General features: G+C 40.9%; 1 protein-coding gene across 2 annotated transcripts in view; it reads right to left on the minus strand.

Annotated features, from left to right (window-relative positions):
- The window catches only part of NCAPG (non-SMC condensin I complex subunit G), a 44,714-nt gene extending 34,942 nt beyond the window's left edge, over window positions 1-9,772 (minus strand). For both annotated transcript variants that reach the window (XM_067530313.1, XM_067530312.1), the window contains exons 1-7: window positions 9,676-9,772; window positions 9,085-9,197; window positions 7,311-7,502; window positions 6,032-6,260; window positions 5,089-5,234; window positions 3,784-3,868; window positions 2,395-2,587 (exon numbers count right to left, since the gene is read on the minus strand). In XM_067530313.1, the coding sequence (XP_067386414.1) occupies window positions 2,395-2,587; window positions 3,784-3,868; window positions 5,089-5,234; window positions 6,032-6,260; window positions 7,311-7,502; window positions 9,085-9,195 (956 nt within the window). In that variant the 5' untranslated portion in view covers window positions 9,196-9,197; window positions 9,676-9,772. The remainder of the gene's footprint in view (window positions 1-2,394; window positions 2,588-3,783; window positions 3,869-5,088; window positions 5,235-6,031; window positions 6,261-7,310; window positions 7,503-9,084; window positions 9,198-9,675) is intronic.
- Window positions 9,773-17,661: the final 7,889 nt, after the last annotated feature.

A 17,661-nucleotide genomic window follows, 5' to 3' on the forward strand; every position in this document is an offset into this window, starting at 1 on the left:
CCAGTTGCCGCGGGCAGTGAGGGACCCTGTAAACCCAGAGCTCCAAGCTGCCACAGGGGCCCTTGCAGCTCCAAGCCACCAGCCCTACGGGGGGCCCCCACTGACCCAGACCTCTGAGCCACCATGGGGAGCTCTGGAGGTCTAAGCCACCACAGGGGGCCCCACAAGTCCAGAGCACCAAACAGCAGCCCTGCAGCTCTGAGCCACCACCTGCAGCGGGAGGCCCCAGAGCTGTCAACCGCAATGGTGGCAGGTGCTGGACCTCCCCCTCTCACAAGGCTTGGGCTCTCATCCCCCACCCCAAATCAGCCCCATTTTGTCAATTATTTTTAGTAAAAGTCAGGGATAGGTTACAGGCTTTCATAATTACTGTTTATTGCCCAGGACCTGTCCCTGACTTTTACCAAAAATAACCATGACAAAATCTTAACCTTATTTATCAGTTAGCTAGTTTTTAAATAAATTTAGTGTATGCCATGTTGATTTTGTATTGTTCCAGTTTCTTAATCAAAATGCCTTACCGAAGTCTACAAATATTACATCAACATTACCTTTATCAACTGAACTTCTAATCTTATCAAAAAAAACTATATCAAATTAGTTGGGCAACATCTGTTTTCCATAAACCCATGTTGATTGGCATTACTATTGTCAGGTGTTGGCTGCGCGTGTGTTCTCCTAGCGTGTAAGCTGTCCCAGCTCTGCACAGATAACTGATATAGCAAACCACATTGAGTTACCCAATAAGACTAGAGATCTGTTTCAGTAATGAAGGCACCAGGCTAGGTTTATCGCCGATGAAGCACAGTAAAAAGCACCCTATATGTGCTAAAAGTACATTTAATACATGTATGCGTGTGACAGTGGATCAGCTCAGTAAATGGCAGGACTTTCCGTTCCTCACTCGGCCAAAGACAGTCCCTTTGAAATCCTCTTTTATACATTGATACAAACAAGTTTTATATTGCTCTCTAACATGTGTAGTTGCCACCTCTGACGTGGCAAGATACCACCCTTTACTTTGTACAGAATGGTTTAATTAAAACATATTATTTTGACCTTGAAGGGGGTTGTATGTCCTTGTTATTTTTGAGAAATGACTATGTACCATTCCTGGTATCAGGATGTTCTGTGCCTAGAATTTCTTTTGTAATGTGTATTTCTACAATACCAGCTCTATTCTTGCCAGTTTCTGTTATTTCTGCTAACTTTGCTTCATAATAACAGAGTTTAACAGCTGCCTTAGCTCAGGCCTCAGGCTTAGGCCTCAGGCCCTGGCCCGTCATACTAGACCTTGTGTTTTAGGTTCTCACTTTCTACTACAAATGTTGCCCTCTTTTAATTCTTTATTAAATCAAGTCCCTTACCTGTCATTTTATTATTTCACCCAAGGTCAAAGTTAATTACTCATCATCCTATTTGCCCTTTTAAATAGTCACATCATTTGTTTTCTTGCAGTCCTCTGGGACTTCCAAGCTTCCAAGACTTATTAAAAATATATTTTTTTTTTAAATACTGACAGTCCAAAAAGTTCCTCAGCCTGCTCTTTTAAAACTCTTGGATGCAAATTATCCAGAGCTGCTGATTTAAAAACATCTAACTTCAGTTGCTGCTATTTAATATTAACTGCTGTTTAATAGCCTCTTAAGTTACTATTGGAATGAAAATATTTCATCATCATTTTAGAATGACTACGTCTCCCCCGCCCCCCCCCCCCCCCCATACAGAACAATTTATTAAACACTTCTAACTCTTCTGCACTATTGACAATTCTGCCATTTCCATTGAGTAATGGACCAATACCATTGTTAAAATTATTTTTGTTCCCAATGTACTTTCTTAAAACAAGCTCCTTATTGTCATTAACTCTGCTGGCTATAGAGTTATTATTGTGTCCTTTTGCATCCATCATCAATTTTCTACAATTTCTAGCTTCTATTATAAATTCATTGCTATCAACTTTCCTTTGTGCTCTATATATTATTTTGCATTGCTGCTTTAACTTCTCCTCTAAACCACACTTTTTTGTTAACCAGTGTAACCTTCTCTCTCAATACTGGGACTGTGGGTATTCAGGCACCCAATAACATGTTCTTAGACAGTTCCCTATTATCACTGAAAATTTTTGGTTTAAATTCTCTGAGCTAATTTGGCTCAACTGTTTTAAACTTGGTGAAATTGACCCTTTTAAATAGCAATTAAAAAAAGAGAAAATAGACATTAAAGACCGTCAAGATAAGAATATAATAATCACAATGTTATGGACTTCATGTCCCATTACACACAACAGCTTCTCTTTTCCCATTAAAAATACTCCAATAAACTAAAATCCCATACTGAAAGTTGAACAGAAAAACGCTTAATCTTTTAGATACACAGAGCTGATTTACATACCTGTTATCAAGGTTTTTGCAGTTTTGAACTAAGTCACCAAGTGGTGACAATGAAAACATGGCATTAAGCACTGGGACAGCCACTTCAGGACAATTTTCTACATCCAACCGATGAAGCAATTCTAAGACATCCCCCTCAGTCAACTGCAACCAGGCTTGAAGAAGTTTCTTCTGCACCACCTCCTTAACAGCATCTATTCATAGAAGAATTTAATCTATATTCACAGAATAAAGTACCATGTTTCCCATTTACTTTTGGTAATCCGGTTTCTTAGAAACTAATGCAAACATCAAGACAATAAAAAAGCCACCAAAAAACTGATGTAGTGCTACTGTAGAAAAAGAACAGTTATTTACATTACTGTAAGTAAGTGGATAGATCCACCAATGGCTATTAGCCAAGATAGTCAGGGATGCAACCCCATGATCTGGGTGTCCCTAAGCCTCTGACTGTCACAAGCTGGGACAGGACAAACAGGTGATGGATTACTCAATAAATTGTCCTGTTCTGTTCATTCCCTTTGAAGCATCTGGCACCAGCCACTGTGAGAAGACAAGATATTGAACTAGATGGACCCTTGGTCTGACCTAATATGGCCATTCTTATGTTATTATGAGAACTCTGGTTCTTCTAGATGTTTTGTCTGTGTGGATCCCACTTGTGGACTGCACACACCTTTCATGGGAGAGATTACAACCTTTTGACCAGCAGAGTCCTGTGGGCCATGCTTGTGTTCTGCATGTTTCTCCCCACATGAGACCACATTCAGCAGAGCAGTCTCAACCTCTCAGTTATCTCTCACACATTCTGAATATCTAAAGAAATGAACTCTAATGAAGTGGGGATAGACTCATGAAACATGGATAAAACAGCTTGAAGAACCACAATTACCACCAGTAAATAACTTTTTTAAAATGTGTGTCCACACAGACCTACTTGTGATGAGTAGTTATCATTTCCTAAATTAATAGGAAGGTGTGAGAAGTCCTAGCTACAGCTAGGTAAACAAGGATTGCTCTTCTGAATTTGGCATCAGATCTAGTCACCATATCTAGGGTGGAATGTTTGGTAACATTATGGACTGAGTTTACTCTGCTTGATACATCTAGCTAAACGTAGTAAAAATCACAATACTAAATTTGCATTAAACAGTTCACATTTTATACATATAAATAAATGTGTGACATTGTAGGACTCCCTGAAATCCTCTATTATCTAACTGAACTGTATAATGTACCTACAACCTATAGTGTTCTGCCTTCATATTACTTTTATACTATATCATCCACATTTTTTTAAGAGTATTTTTTTAAATACTTGAAAAACAAACATTTAAGGAATGGATACAATATTAAGCCAAACACACAGAAATTCAAATAGTTTTCTCACCAGATCGGTCATTAAGTCCTTGTTGCAATAGTTTTACTCTCTGAGCTATGGATAAAGCTCTCATGTGAACTTTTTCTGCCAAAACCTTAAAAAAAAAGTTAAGCAGACAATGGTATTTGACTATCAAATGCATTTCTACAAATTACATCCAGCAACTTGAAATTCAATATCTCAAGATCCCAGGATGGTGCTGAGTGATAAACACACCAACAGAATGATTAAGAATTCAAATACAAAGTTCATTTATTATTTCCATAAGAACTATGAATCAGCCCTCTTGCCATAATCCTAGACACATTAATAGACAGTAATATCTATGATGCTTAACATAACTAAGCAGACAGACCCCTCTATGCTTTGACAGAGCCCTTTCTTCTCGCACCCCCCTCAAAATCTTCATTTTACTTCAACACAGCTCTGCTTGCTTAGCTCTCAGTGCCGAACTGGAACTTAAGTATTCCTTTCTTCCTGGCTTACAGAAAGAGATTCACAAGTAATACACTGTTTAGGAGTGACTTTCCCTTTAAAGCACTAAAGAGAAGCCAAACCTGTCAATAATGATACAAAAAAGACTGCTACATTACTTAAACCCAACTTTTTTTTCCCTCCAAGTCCATCAATAGGGAGATTCAGCTCAAAAACAAGTTAGATTGTTGAGGGACTCTTATTGAGTGAAACTATTTAAGATAAAAATAACATTTGTTAGTCATTATTCCACATATTTTACTTGTATGGGGTAGTTTCTTCAGACTATAAGCTCTTTGAAGCAGGAAGCATTTTCCCCTTTGGCAGTACAGCAACTAGCATATTTGGGTGCTATCGCAATATTACCATTCATATTACAATAGTACAAAAAGCACACTCCAAACAAATACCACATCAAAACAAATGTAACTCTAACAAGAGCCAGGTTTAGGAAACAATACCTATATATACAGATATAAAGTATGATTCACAACCACACTCACTCATGGGTAGAGAGAGATTAATAGGTAATGAGGGGGTGGACTATTTATGCTTTCTATTCCTGAAGAGTTGGACTCTAGAACCCATGTATTCTACCATGGGCAACTTTTACAATAGAGCTCCATGAAGGAAAAAATTGACTATTTCTGCTAAAGATTCAGGAAATGCCACTTGAAAGATTCCTCTAATATATCGCTCTCTTATGCAGTGATTTTTCTGGTAACTGAACATACTAGCCTTTTTAGCTACTTTTCATACTGGAAATACCTTAAAAGCTTTATTACAAAAATATACTAAGTCACTTAACACTTTGGAACTGAAATTAAGAGACCTGTTTACCTCATATGCCAGTTTTCTGACAGCCTCTTTTACATCCATAGTGCGGCCTACAATTTTTGGCAAAGTCTTAGCTGATGGGGCAATACATGACAACACTGCACGTCTCACTTCTGAATTTGAATCATTTTCAAGCAAAGTGTTGTAAACTGCAAAGAAAATAAGTCATTAGCATGAAGTGATTCTTAAAAACTTGTAATATTTACATCACAATAAAATAAAATCCATCTAGAGACTCCTGCAAACACAATGTGAGAAATAGTTCAATTAAAAATTCTCTGTACAACCCTTATCCTATAGGCACTTTATATAACATTGTAGGCCCTAACTATAACAACTTTTTGTGTCAGTTAAGGTTCCCAGCCCCTAGCTTGCCTCAAGCAGAACTTTCAGTTCAGGGTTTTTGATTATGGAACTCTCCCCTATAGACAAAGATCTGTAATCTTCGCTAGCTGTCTTCAGAGCACAACAGAAGGCCCACTTGTTTTGACAGGCTTATCCTGATTTTTTGGGGCCCTCTCCTTTGTTTTACTTTTCATTCTTGTATCTGTTAACCCCATTTCGCTCAACCTTTTCTTTTGTGTACATTTAAAATGCTTTTTATTTGACAGTGCAATATTACTGAGGGCGACACTTGGTTTGATATTTTGGTTGGCAGTCTATTGGGCTAACATTTTTATTTTTAATTTGTGTTTTACTACATAGCACTTTGATGATGCTAGGTAAACTAGTTAAATATGTTAAATTTCAAAGTGTCAGTCTCAAAGATTTTCTATCCTCTACAAATATATATGCATTAAAATGTATTATTGCATTGCTAGAATTGGTAAACAGCTACATTTTTGTATAGTATTTACATTTTAGTCAATACTTACAAAGAAAATTTTTAGAAGAAATTAAGTCAATTGTGCTTACTAAAAAAAAGATAAAAAGGTACATAACACACCATTAACCACAGAACAGTTCTCATCACTGGGATCCTGAAGTCTAGCCAATGCCAGTACAGCTTGGATTCTCACATTTGGAATCTTATCCTTCAGTCTAATTAGCATGGCGTCATTAATTTTATCAAAGAGATCATCATCAATCTGGGCATTCTCCGGCATACTTCCCAAAAGCTTATTAACAAGCTGGCACACTCGAAGCCTAACAGCATGGCTGTTCGCTTTGTGAGACTAAAAACAAAATGTCATCAAGACAGTGTCCAAAAGGTTATAATTTTGAGTTACGACATAATAAACAAGTTACACATCACATACAACTTTTCCTCATTTTTACATTGGCTATACATCATGTCCATGTAAATACTGTGTGTATACAACAAATACATATTTTTACTCCATAGCCATGAAATCACACAACTTTTTTGTTTATGTTTGACTGTGATTCTGCAAAGACTTACACACATGCTTAAATTTACTACTGTGAACAGTCCCACTGAAATCACGGTAGTAAAGTTAAGGTCAGTTTTTACAGGATTTGGGCCTTAAGCTGCAAATAAACAAGGATTTCCCAATAAGTATTATACAACACTAACTACAACATGCTTCCTCCCAGCCCCAAATGAACCAAAATTGAACACAAAGAGCCTATTTGTTGTTTGAAAATGTGAAAAAAAATTAATTTGGTTTTAGCATTACCAATTTTGATTGGTCAGCTTAGTCATATGGACAAGGTCCTCCCCCAAAACAAAAAATTTTAGTTTTCTGAAGCTAGCAATTTCAAAAGCAAACATGCTTCTATTTGTGATTTCTTGTTATTGGAACACTTGAGTTCCATTAAAATAATAATAAAATAGTACAATAACAAATGCCCTATTTAGGCCAGATCTACACTAGAAAGTTTATCTGGTTTAACTACACTGGTATACTTAAACCAACCAAACTCTCCTAGTTCAGATATAATATATCTGTATGACAGTGCTTATAACAGATTGATTAGTTTATGCCTATCTGGAGAATTGGCATAAATGATACTGGCATAAGCACTTTTATACGGATATAAGTGCATCTGTACTAGGGCTTTACTGGCATAACTACATCAGGCAAAAAAAAACCAAAAAAAAATTTACTCCCCAAACCTAGCTATGTTGGTAAAACTTAAGTGTAGATCAGACCTTATATTTATATGGTGTTCCACTTGGTAAGTGGATTACAATGCAAGTTTTTCCCTTAGATGTAGATTTTACCATCACATTAATTATTTGATAAATGCTGTCATGGTACCTCAAGCAGAAAATTAAACAAATAACTCAGAAGTGAGTTATCTTCCTCTTCTTCTTCCAGCTGATCAAATGAAGTAACAAACTTAGTTGCAAAATTTATCACTTGTTCCACTGCTGGTTCACGCTTGTAGATCATCATAGGATACTTAAGGTAATGAACAAACTCCTCATGAAAAACCATTTTATCCTTCAGCTGAAATACATCAAGCACAGAACATTAACAATCTTTCCATGACAGAATCACAGAAAAGGAAAGAAGTGGTCTCTTGGATAGGCAGCTCCCATTTAGGTCTTCATAGGTCTAAAGCAGCAAGCAGCAAATGCAGATCCACTGCATAATGTACTCTCAGCAAAATACCCTGTTTAATAATTGAGCTGTCACAATCTGTACCATAGTTTGAACTTTAGGGTTCACCCTTACAGTTCACCTCAACAAGCTAACATGTTAAAACTACAACTTGGTCTGTCTACACTATTCTAATCTATAGAGGTTCTCAAACCACCTTCATCTCTGTACTACCTAGGTTCTTCCAATATCTGTCACATGTAGTTCATTCTCTCTCTCATCTTCCCAAGTGAGAATTGTGTGTGCAATGCAGTGTATTGTATTGATAGAGCTTTGTTTGCTTTTTTTAATGTACATGCTGCATTTGTTAGAGAAAGGAAGATTGAAAAATAATAATATCTAGTTTGGTTTTCATCCACATATCTCAACATGTTTTATAAAGGGAGTCAGTATGAGTAGCAGGTATAATAGACCAGAGGAGGCTTAGCTCTGGCGCAGCTACCGCCGATCTGCCACGAGATACCTGGGGCGTGGTGACCCCATCCCTGCTCTGCCCGTTGGTCCCTTCTGACCTTAAAGTCTATGAGTCTATTTTGATCACCTAGTCTGACCTCCTGCACAATGCAGGCCACAGAACATCACCCACCCAGTCTTGTGCTAGACCCCTGACCTATGACTGAGTTACTGAAGTCCTCACATCATGGTTTAAAGAATTCATGGTAGAGAGAATCCACCAGCAAGTGACCCATGCCCCATGCTGCAGAGAAAGGTGAAAATCCCCTTATGCCAGTCTGCCCTGGTGAATATTCCTTCCCGACCCCAAATATGGCAATCAGATAAACCCTGAGCATCTGGGCAATACATTAGCCAGACACCCAGAAAGAATTCTCTGTAGTAACTCAGAACCCACCCCACCTAACATCCCATCACAGGCCATTGGGTATATTTACCACTAGTAGTCAAAGATCAGTTAATTGCCCAATTAGGCTGTCCCATTATACCATCTCCTCCATAAACTTATCAAGCTCAGTCTGAAGCCAGCTTGGTTTTTTGCCCCCACTGCTCCCCTTGGAAGGCATTCCCAGAGGCCCCCGCACCACCTGGTACATTGCTGGCCAGGGCTTGGGGCTGCTTCAGCAGGCCGGGCAGCTAGAGTGGATGGGGGAATGGTAGGGGGCTAGCCTCCCTGAAGGGGTGGTGCACACATCACATGGGAGTCAGTATTATTATCCCTATTTTAATATGGGGAAACTGAGGCACGGGGTGGGGAAGTAACTTGCCCATGGGCACCCAGCAGGCCAGTGGCAGAGCTGGGACTAGACCCCAATTAGTTCAGTGCTTTATCCACTGGGCCACTCAAAAGCAGCACACATTGCCTTTGGAGTGGAAGGCGCCGAGGTTGGTGACAGCCCTTAGTTCAACTCGCACTTTAAAATGCGTTCCCTCCACCTTTGTTCCTCGTGGGGCCAAGCCCTAGGGGGACATTCACCTGACTGTAGGTCCGCTTCAAAGCCACCACTAGCTTCGCATGGTTCTGATGAGCTTTCTGAGCCAGCTGGAACGCCTCTTTGATTCGCAGCAGCTTCTTCTCCGCTCCCATGGCTGGGGAGACACGAGCACGTCATTCACCAGGGGCGCTGGGGCCGTTTCGGGATCGCCGCAGTGCCCACACCCCCACGCAGCCCTGCTAACGCCCCCGGACCGTTCGGGCCAAGCCTGGAGCTGCCAGCATCGCTGGAGGAACTGACTGTCTGCCGCTCACAGAAAGTAAAAGTCCCCCAATCTCTCCGCAGAGTCTCTACTGATTTCCCCCCAGCCCCCCGGCCTACACCCGGGGCGGGTCGCAGGAGTGCTGGAGGCAAGAGCCTGCCCAGGCCAGCGGGGAGCGACCCTGCGCCGCTGCAATGGGGCGAGGGCAGCTCCCCCCAGCGCTTCTCCACCCGGAAGGAAGCGGGGCAGCTGCGGGGCCCCGCGTGCCCAGACCGACCGGGCCACCCCCAGACGCGGGTGTCGGGCGACACAAGGGAGCTCTTCAGGCGGTAACATCCCCCTCCTCTGCCGGGGAGCGGGCGCCTCTCACCTGCCCCGTCCCAGGAAGCGCTGATCAATCGAGTCGGTCGGGGTCAGCCCCCCGCCCGGGCCTGGCTGCGCCTCACTAACAGCCCGGAGAGTCCGCGCCGCGGCCGTTATTATTATTATTATTATTAGCCGTTGCCTCTTCAAATGTGTGCCGAGCGCGCGCCACTAGCGGTCTCGCGAGGAAAACAAGAAGTAGGAAGCGGCCGCGAGAGGAGGAGCGAGGCACCCTGAAGCACAGCCGGAGGGAGGGGCGGGCAGTCGTAGGAACAGCAGGGGGAGAGGGTGTACTAGTAGGAACAGCCGAGAGAGCGCAGGCGAGCGGGCCTGGCAATAGCCGCCTGCGTGCGAACGAGCCAGGCAGTCGGAGGGACGGGATGCAGTAGTAAGAACAGCCGGGAGAGCGAGCGGGTCCGGCGGTAGGGTAGCGGGAGGGGGTGCAGGAGTAGGAACAGCCCACAGCCGCCGGGGCGGGGCTGGGCGGGGCAGTGTGGACAGCAGCCGGGAGACAGACCCAGGAGGGGAACAGGATCGTGCTGTCGTGCCGCAGCTATACACAGTAGCGAGAGAGGGAGCTAGGCGGGGTTGCTAGCGAAAGACCCTCTCAGTCACGCCCCTTTCTTGGTTGGGGTGCGGCTCGTGCCGACGCGCCTGCCACGTTAACTGTGTGTGTGATGTCTGGGTGGCAAAGGTGCCTCGAACATCTGCTCCTGGTCTTTGGATCAAGCCCCAGCTCCTGTGGTCACCTTATGAGGAAGGAAAAAATCAAATCCCGGACTACAAAATGGGGAATAATGTCTAGGTGGTAGTGCTGCTGAAAAGGGTGTGAGGGTTACAGTGGACCAGAAACTGACTGCGAGTCATAGATGTGACACAGCGACAAAAAAAGGCTGTGACTCAAGAGTGTGCTAACTGGTGGGTTCTATGTAAGATGCACGAGGTAATTAATTATCCTGCTCTACTTGCAACTGGTGGGGCCCCAGCCGGAGTACTGGGTTCAATTCTGGGCACCACAATTTAGGAAGCATGTTGACAAATTGGAAAGAGTCCAGAGGAGAGCGACAGAAATGATAAAAGGTTTAGAAAACTTGAGCTATGAGGAAAGGTTGAAGAAACGACACATTTAATCTTGAGAAAAGGACTGAAGCGCAACCTGCTAACTGCCTTCCAATATGAAAAGGGCTATTATAAAGAGGACGGGATTCAATTGTTCTCCATGTCTATTGATGGTAGGACAAGAAGTAATGGGCTCAATCTGCAGCAAGGGAGATTTAGGTTACCTATTAGAAAGTTTTTCCTAACTAAAGGATAGTTAAGCTGTGGAGTTAATCAAGGAAGGCCATGGAGTGCCCATTATTGGATGCTTTAAAAAACAAGTTGGACAAACACTTGTCAGGTACTGCCTAGGTTTGCTTTGTGCTGCCACAGGGCAGGGAGCTGGACTTGATGACTTCTCAAAGTCCCTTCCACCCTTACATTGTTGTGATGATGTGAGAATCTCAGTTTCACTTTTTTAAAGTATCTCACCCTTATGAAAAGTTTAAAAATAAACCCTTAAAGGCTAAAAATAAGCAGTCAAGTACAAAGAACATCACTTTTTTTAAATGTTATGTTTTTAACATAAGAAGGGCCATATTGGGTCCATCAAGCCCAGTAGCCTGCCTTCTGACACTAGACAATGCTAGATGCTTCAGAGGGAATAAACAGAACAGGTATAATTTTTGAGATGGGGCAATCAGATCTGCACACAGTATTCAAGATGTGGGCATACTATTGATTAATAAAGAGGCAATATGTTATTTTCTGTCTTATTATTTATCCTTTTTCTAATGATTCCCAACATTAACTTTTTTGACTGCTGCTGCAACTGAGCGGATGTTTTCAGAGAACTACCCACAATGACTCCAAGAACTCTTTTTCGAGTGGTAACAGCTAATATAGACCCCATCATTTTGTATGTATAGTTGGGATTATGTTTTCCAATATGCATTACTTCGCATTTATCAAATGAACTGAATTTTATCTGCCATTTTGTTGCCCAGTCACCCAGTTTTGTGAGATCCCTTTGTAACTCTTCGCAGTCTGCTTTGGACTTAACTATCTTGGGTAGTTTTGTATCATCTGCAAATTTTGCCATCTCACTGTTTACTCCCTTTTCCAGATCATTTATGAATATGTTGGACAGTACTGATCCCACTACAGACCCCTATTTACCTCTCTTCTTTCTGAAAACTGACCATTTATTTCTACTCTTTGTCTTCTATCTTTTAACCAGATGCTGATCCAGGAGAGGACCTTCCCTCTTATCCCAAGACTGCTTACTTTGCTTAAAAGCCTTTGGTGCGGGATGTTGTCCAAGGTTTTCTGAAAATCTAAGTACACTGTATCCACTGGATAACCCTTGTCCACATGCTTGTTGACCCCCTCAAAGAATTCTAGTAGATTGGTGAAACATGATTTCCCTTTACAAAAACCATGTTGACTCTTCCCTAACAAATCGTGTTCATCTATGCGTCTGATAATTCTGTTCTTTACTATAGTTTCAAACAGTTTACCGGATAATTGAAGTTAAGTTTACTGGCCTGTAATTGCTGGGATCACCTCTAGATACTTTTTAAAAAATTGGCGTCACATTAGCTATTCTCCAGTCATCTGGTACAGAAGCTGATTTAAATGATAGGTTACATACCGCAGTAAGTAGTTCTGCAATTTCACATTTGAGTTCCTTCAGAACTCTTGGATGGATACCATCTGTTCCTGGTGATTTATTACTGTTTAATTTATCAATTTGTTCCAAAGCCTCCTCTAATAACATCTCAATCTTGGACAGTTCCTCAGATTTGTCACCTATCTTCCTTAAGTGCTCCTTTAGCATCTAGATTGTCCAGTGGCCCCACTGGTTGATTAGCAGGCTTCCTGCTTCTGATGTACTTAAAAAAATTTTGCTGCTACTTTTTGAGTCTTTGGCTAGCTGTTCTTCAAATTCTTTTTTGGCCTTCCTAATTATATTTTTACACTTCACTTGCCAGAGTTTATGCTCCTTTCTATTTTCCTCGATAGGATTTGACTTCCACTTTTTGAAGGATACCTTTTGACTCTAACTACTTCTTTTACTTTGTTGTTTAGCCACAGGAACACTTTTTTGGTCCTCTTATTATGTTTTTTAATTTGAAGTATACATTTAAATTGAGCGTCTATAATGATGTCTTTAAAAAGTTTCCATTCAGTTTTCAGGGATTTCACTTTTGGTACTGTATCTTTTAATTTCTGTTTAACTAACTTTCTCATTTTTGTGTAGTTCCCCTTTCTGAAATTACTGGGGTGGGCTGCTTTGGTGTCATCGTCCCCCTCACCACCCCCAGGGATTTTAAATTTTATTATGTTATGGTCACTATTATCAAATGGTTCAGCTATATTCACCTCTTGGATTAGATCCTGTGCTCCATATAGGATTAAATCAAGAATTGCCTCTCCTCTTGTGGGTTCCAGGACTAGCTGCTCCAAGAAGCAATCATTAAAGGTGTCAAGACACTTTATCTCTGCATCCCATCCTGAGGTGATATGTACCAGTCAGTATGGGGATATTAGAAATCCCCCATTATTATTGAGATTTTTATAGCTTCTCTAATCTCCCTGAGTATTTCACAGTTACTATTAACACATCCTGGTCAGATGGTTAGTAGTATATCCCCACTGTTATATTCTTATTATTCAAGCTTGGAATTACTATCCAGAGAGTCTATGGTACAGTTTGGTTCATTTAAGATTTTTACTTCATTTTATTCTACACTTTCTTTCATACATAGAGCCACTCACCCACCAGTGTGACTTATTCTGTCTTTCTGATATATTTTTGTACTCTGGTATTAGTGTGTCCCATTAATTATCCTCAAACCACCAAGTTTTTTTTTTTTGGGGGGGGTGGGGGTGGGTGGAGGGAGCGATGCTTCACTCTTGATTTGTTACCACTTGATGTTGGCAATATAGTGCTACATGTCTAGTGTTGAGAAGACTAAGGATATGTCTACATTGCATCCACCCCGAACACCATGAGCCAGAGTCAGCTGACCCAGGCCAGCCATGGGTGTTTTATTGCAGTGTAGAAATATCCTGGGAGGCTTGCTCCCAGCTGCACTGTAGTCAGTCCCATAGAGCTCCTACTCAAAGGCCCCGACCCCACTGCTGCATGGCCAGGCAGGGCTCAGGACAGCTTTTAAACACAGCTCAAGTTAAAATTATTTCTAACACAAACTGGCCAGCCATCGTGGATACAATCAAATCATGTTTTAGTAACGTTCCCAGGCATCTACTTTTAAACAGAATCTGTCACAATGGGCCTGATTCTCAGCTGCTTTACATCTTGCATTGTCATTTACACCTGTACAGAGTGAGTGTAAAGTAGGTGTAACACACTACCTAATCAGAACAGTAGTGTTTCAAATCCACTTTAACATAAGAATAGCCATACTGGATCAGACCAATGGTCCATCTAGCCCAGTATCCTGTCTTCTGAAAATGGCCAATGCCAAGTGCTTCAGAGGGAATAAACAGAACAGGTAATCATTAAGTGATCCATCTCATGGCCCATTCCCAGCGTCTGACAAACAGCAATCCCTGCCTGTCTGGTTGACTATGCATTGTGTGAAGAAATACTTCCTTTTGTTCATTTTAAACCTGCTGCTTGTTAATTTCATTTGGTGACCCCTAGTTCTTGTGTTATGAGGAAGAATAAATAACACTTCCTTATTTACTTTCTCCACACCAGTCATGATTTTATAGATTCTCTGTCTTCCCAATGTTCTTAGCTTTTTTGATTCCATATTGAGAGATCTCTTTCTTGATGACCAGTTTTAGACCCCTCTATTATAGGGTTCCACTATTTATAGGGTTGCAAATTTAGGAAAGATCAATTCTAGGCCATCGAATAGGAGAAGTGATAGTATTTTTTTAATTACTGTGGCCTGAGTTTCAGATATTCTCTTCATCATGCAATAATATTAAAACTGGTCAATTTCAGTCAGGAAATGAGTATTTTTTAAACATACTCCCAAAGGTATTGTACTGAAGCCCAAAACATGTTGCAATTTGCAAACTTAATCTTCCAAAATAGTGTTCTTTTTACCCCATCCATCAATGATGCAGTGTATTTAGAAAAAGTATCTAATACATTCCCCAAATACCTTCCCAGAAGAGGAACACTTCTGTCTTTCCCAGAGAATGAGAAAATCATTCAGAGAAACATAAACCATGACCACCAGGGGTCAGTCTTGTTTCAGTATTGGGTCAAAGTAATGTTTTAGAGGCAAGATACCAGTTTTTTAGCTGCAAAAATAAGAAAATGATTTGATCTTTTCAACTGTGTTCAAGGATTATGGTGAACGAGACCTATATGTTTGGAACTATATTTGGGAAGCAGCCCCAGGGTCACAAAGAACAAGGGACTTTAATTTATTGAGGGAAAAACCAGGCACATAGGGATTTTTCCTTACACACTGTACTACAACATAAATGGGTTGTTGTATGGTGTGTTAAAAACAGATACCAGATTCTTTAACTAGAGCAGCCAAAAATTCTTGTCATCAAATTATCAGGCCTAATGATTTGGCCTGATACCACATTACTAATCCAGGGAGAAAGCAATAGCAATTCTATAGTCAGACACAGCAGCTGTGCAATAATTACTTCTCATACCTTAAAAGTTTTTAAATTAAATTATATAGGTCTTTCAAAGCCATAGTGTGGACTAGACTATTTTTGATAGTCACATATTCAGCAATCCTGTTATGCCTGCTTGCATCTCGAATAAAGTGTACATATGAGCGTGAGGCCTTTTCCCACAAAATATCCTACAGACTAGAGGAAAAAAATCACACAGGATTTTGAACCAGGAAATAGAGCTGTAGATTCACCTCTTCCACAGAGTGATGGTAATATTTATGCTAGGCCTTATATTCCTACTAGGAAATATAACTGAGATCTCTAATATGACAAACTGAAGCCTCATCTTCTTCGCCACTATGCCTTTCAGAATAAATATGCTCCAGGAATCCTGATAGTTCATTAACAGATTTGTAACTCATTGGCATAGGATCACAGGTGCTGTCAATCTAAGCCTTGGTCCACCTTGTGACTAAGCCTACTTCTACTACAAGTTAGTTCTTTAGCTCGAGTAGTAGAGCTCTCTGCTGTGCATATGCCTGTGCTAATAAATCATGCTGATAATTATATTGGAAAAACAGTATGTGACCATAGAATCATGGAAATGTGGGGTTGGGTGGGACTTTGAGAAGCCATCATGTAATAAAAGCTGTATCATAATACATATTCACAACGGGGCTGAATTAGGCAAACATAACTCCTGCATTTCCTGACTTTTGAGTGCTTTAAGCAGAAATGGAACCTTTAGATGCACTACGCAGACCTCTGCCACTCAAGCTAATGGAGGAAATGATAGCAGTAATATAGAAGAGGTAAACCTACAACTCTATCTCCTGGCTCAAAGTCCAGAGTAATTGCCTGTAGACCATCAGCTATTTTGTTGGGGAAAGGCCTCGCATACACATACACAAGTGGACCAGCTCCATTGGGGATGGGACACATCAGTGGCTTTCACAGGTATTTGCTGACACCAAAGTAATGCTGATGAGACTCAGGAATCTTGGGTTCCATTCCACACTCTGGAGGGGACTGTGTTCTAGCCAGTATATAATGCAATCAGGAGAAAGAAGAGTTGTGTTAAACTTGTAGTGACCCCTTAAAATACCAGAATTATCTTAATTAAGGTTTAGGGTGAAGTAATAGATATAAAACATGGTTAATTGGGCACCAGGTGCAGTAAATAATTGACTGTCAGAAACTGCTTCATCTGACCTTAACTAGGGTCCACTAATTAGCAATGACAGCACTTGTTTATTAAAGGGTATAAAAAACTAAACTCTTAATGAGTGCATCTTAGATTTCTCAAAGGCTTGTAACTTGCCCAAATTTGGGCGGATTGTCACAGGAACAGCAAAAGGCTCACCCCTAGCAAAAAGACCTTTCCAAATTTCAAGTCTCTATTCCAGAGCAGGAGGGAGTTAGAGCTTCTCAATGAAACAGTTGTTAGAATTCATTTAACATGAAAAAAATTATGTATTTTCCCCTAACCTTGTTCTTAGAAATCTTGCATCATTTGGTTGAAACTTCAAAAATCCCGACTGGGGCAAATACTTGGCATGGAAAATTTCAGCCCAAATGATTAAAAGTTTGGTAGTTATGAAAAACTGAAAACAGAGTCTTACAATGGGAAGTGTCAGGCAACTTTAGTAATAGGCCTCACTGCCAAATGTGCATATAACGACCCCCCTTCTGTTAGCATTTATTGGAGACCTGGATGTGTCAGGGTGTACCTAGTAGGCTTCAGTGCCTGTCATCTGTAGGCCACCAGTCTGAATCTGGCAAACCACTGTAAAGAATGAAGTTGTTCCTATCCGATCTAATAGATGTTCGGTGGCCGCTATCTGAGATTATAGTTTGATGGGCCTCAGTTCTAGCTCCCACGTGACAGATTCACCATCACAGTTTGTACTAAGTGGCAGACTCAGTCAGCAAAAAGGCCAAGAATTGTATAGACTGTGGAGCCTGAACAAGCTTTGTTACTCCTAATGGTTTGGGTAGAACCATTCTGGCAGGACAGTGTATGGCAAACTTGCCCTATCACTACCTTGTAGATAAGCTGCAGACTTCATTTCCTAGAGCTGTTAAACTGATAACTTTCACTAATGCTGAATCACATGCAATTTTAATGGAAGTTTCTGGTTATATGGCAATATGTAAGTTAGCTAATTAGATCACTTTCAGGAAATGTCGCACAAAGCTTGGTAGCTATATCTTTAGGGGAAAGCAGAGATTAGGGCACGGGTCAACTGAATGGCAGCACAATTTCTGAGGAAGTTATGCTGCCAAGAGGAGCAAGTCAGGGAGACATGCAGCAAAGCCAGTGCTCCCTACT

The sequence above is a fragment of the Emydura macquarii genome, unplaced genomic scaffold, assembly GCF_026122565.2.
Source record: "Emydura macquarii macquarii isolate MOO-44397 ecotype Brisbane River unplaced genomic scaffold, CSIRO-AGI_Emac_v2 contig_3062, whole genome shotgun sequence".
NCBI classification, from domain to species: Eukaryota; Metazoa; Chordata; order Testudines; family Chelidae; genus Emydura; species Emydura macquarii.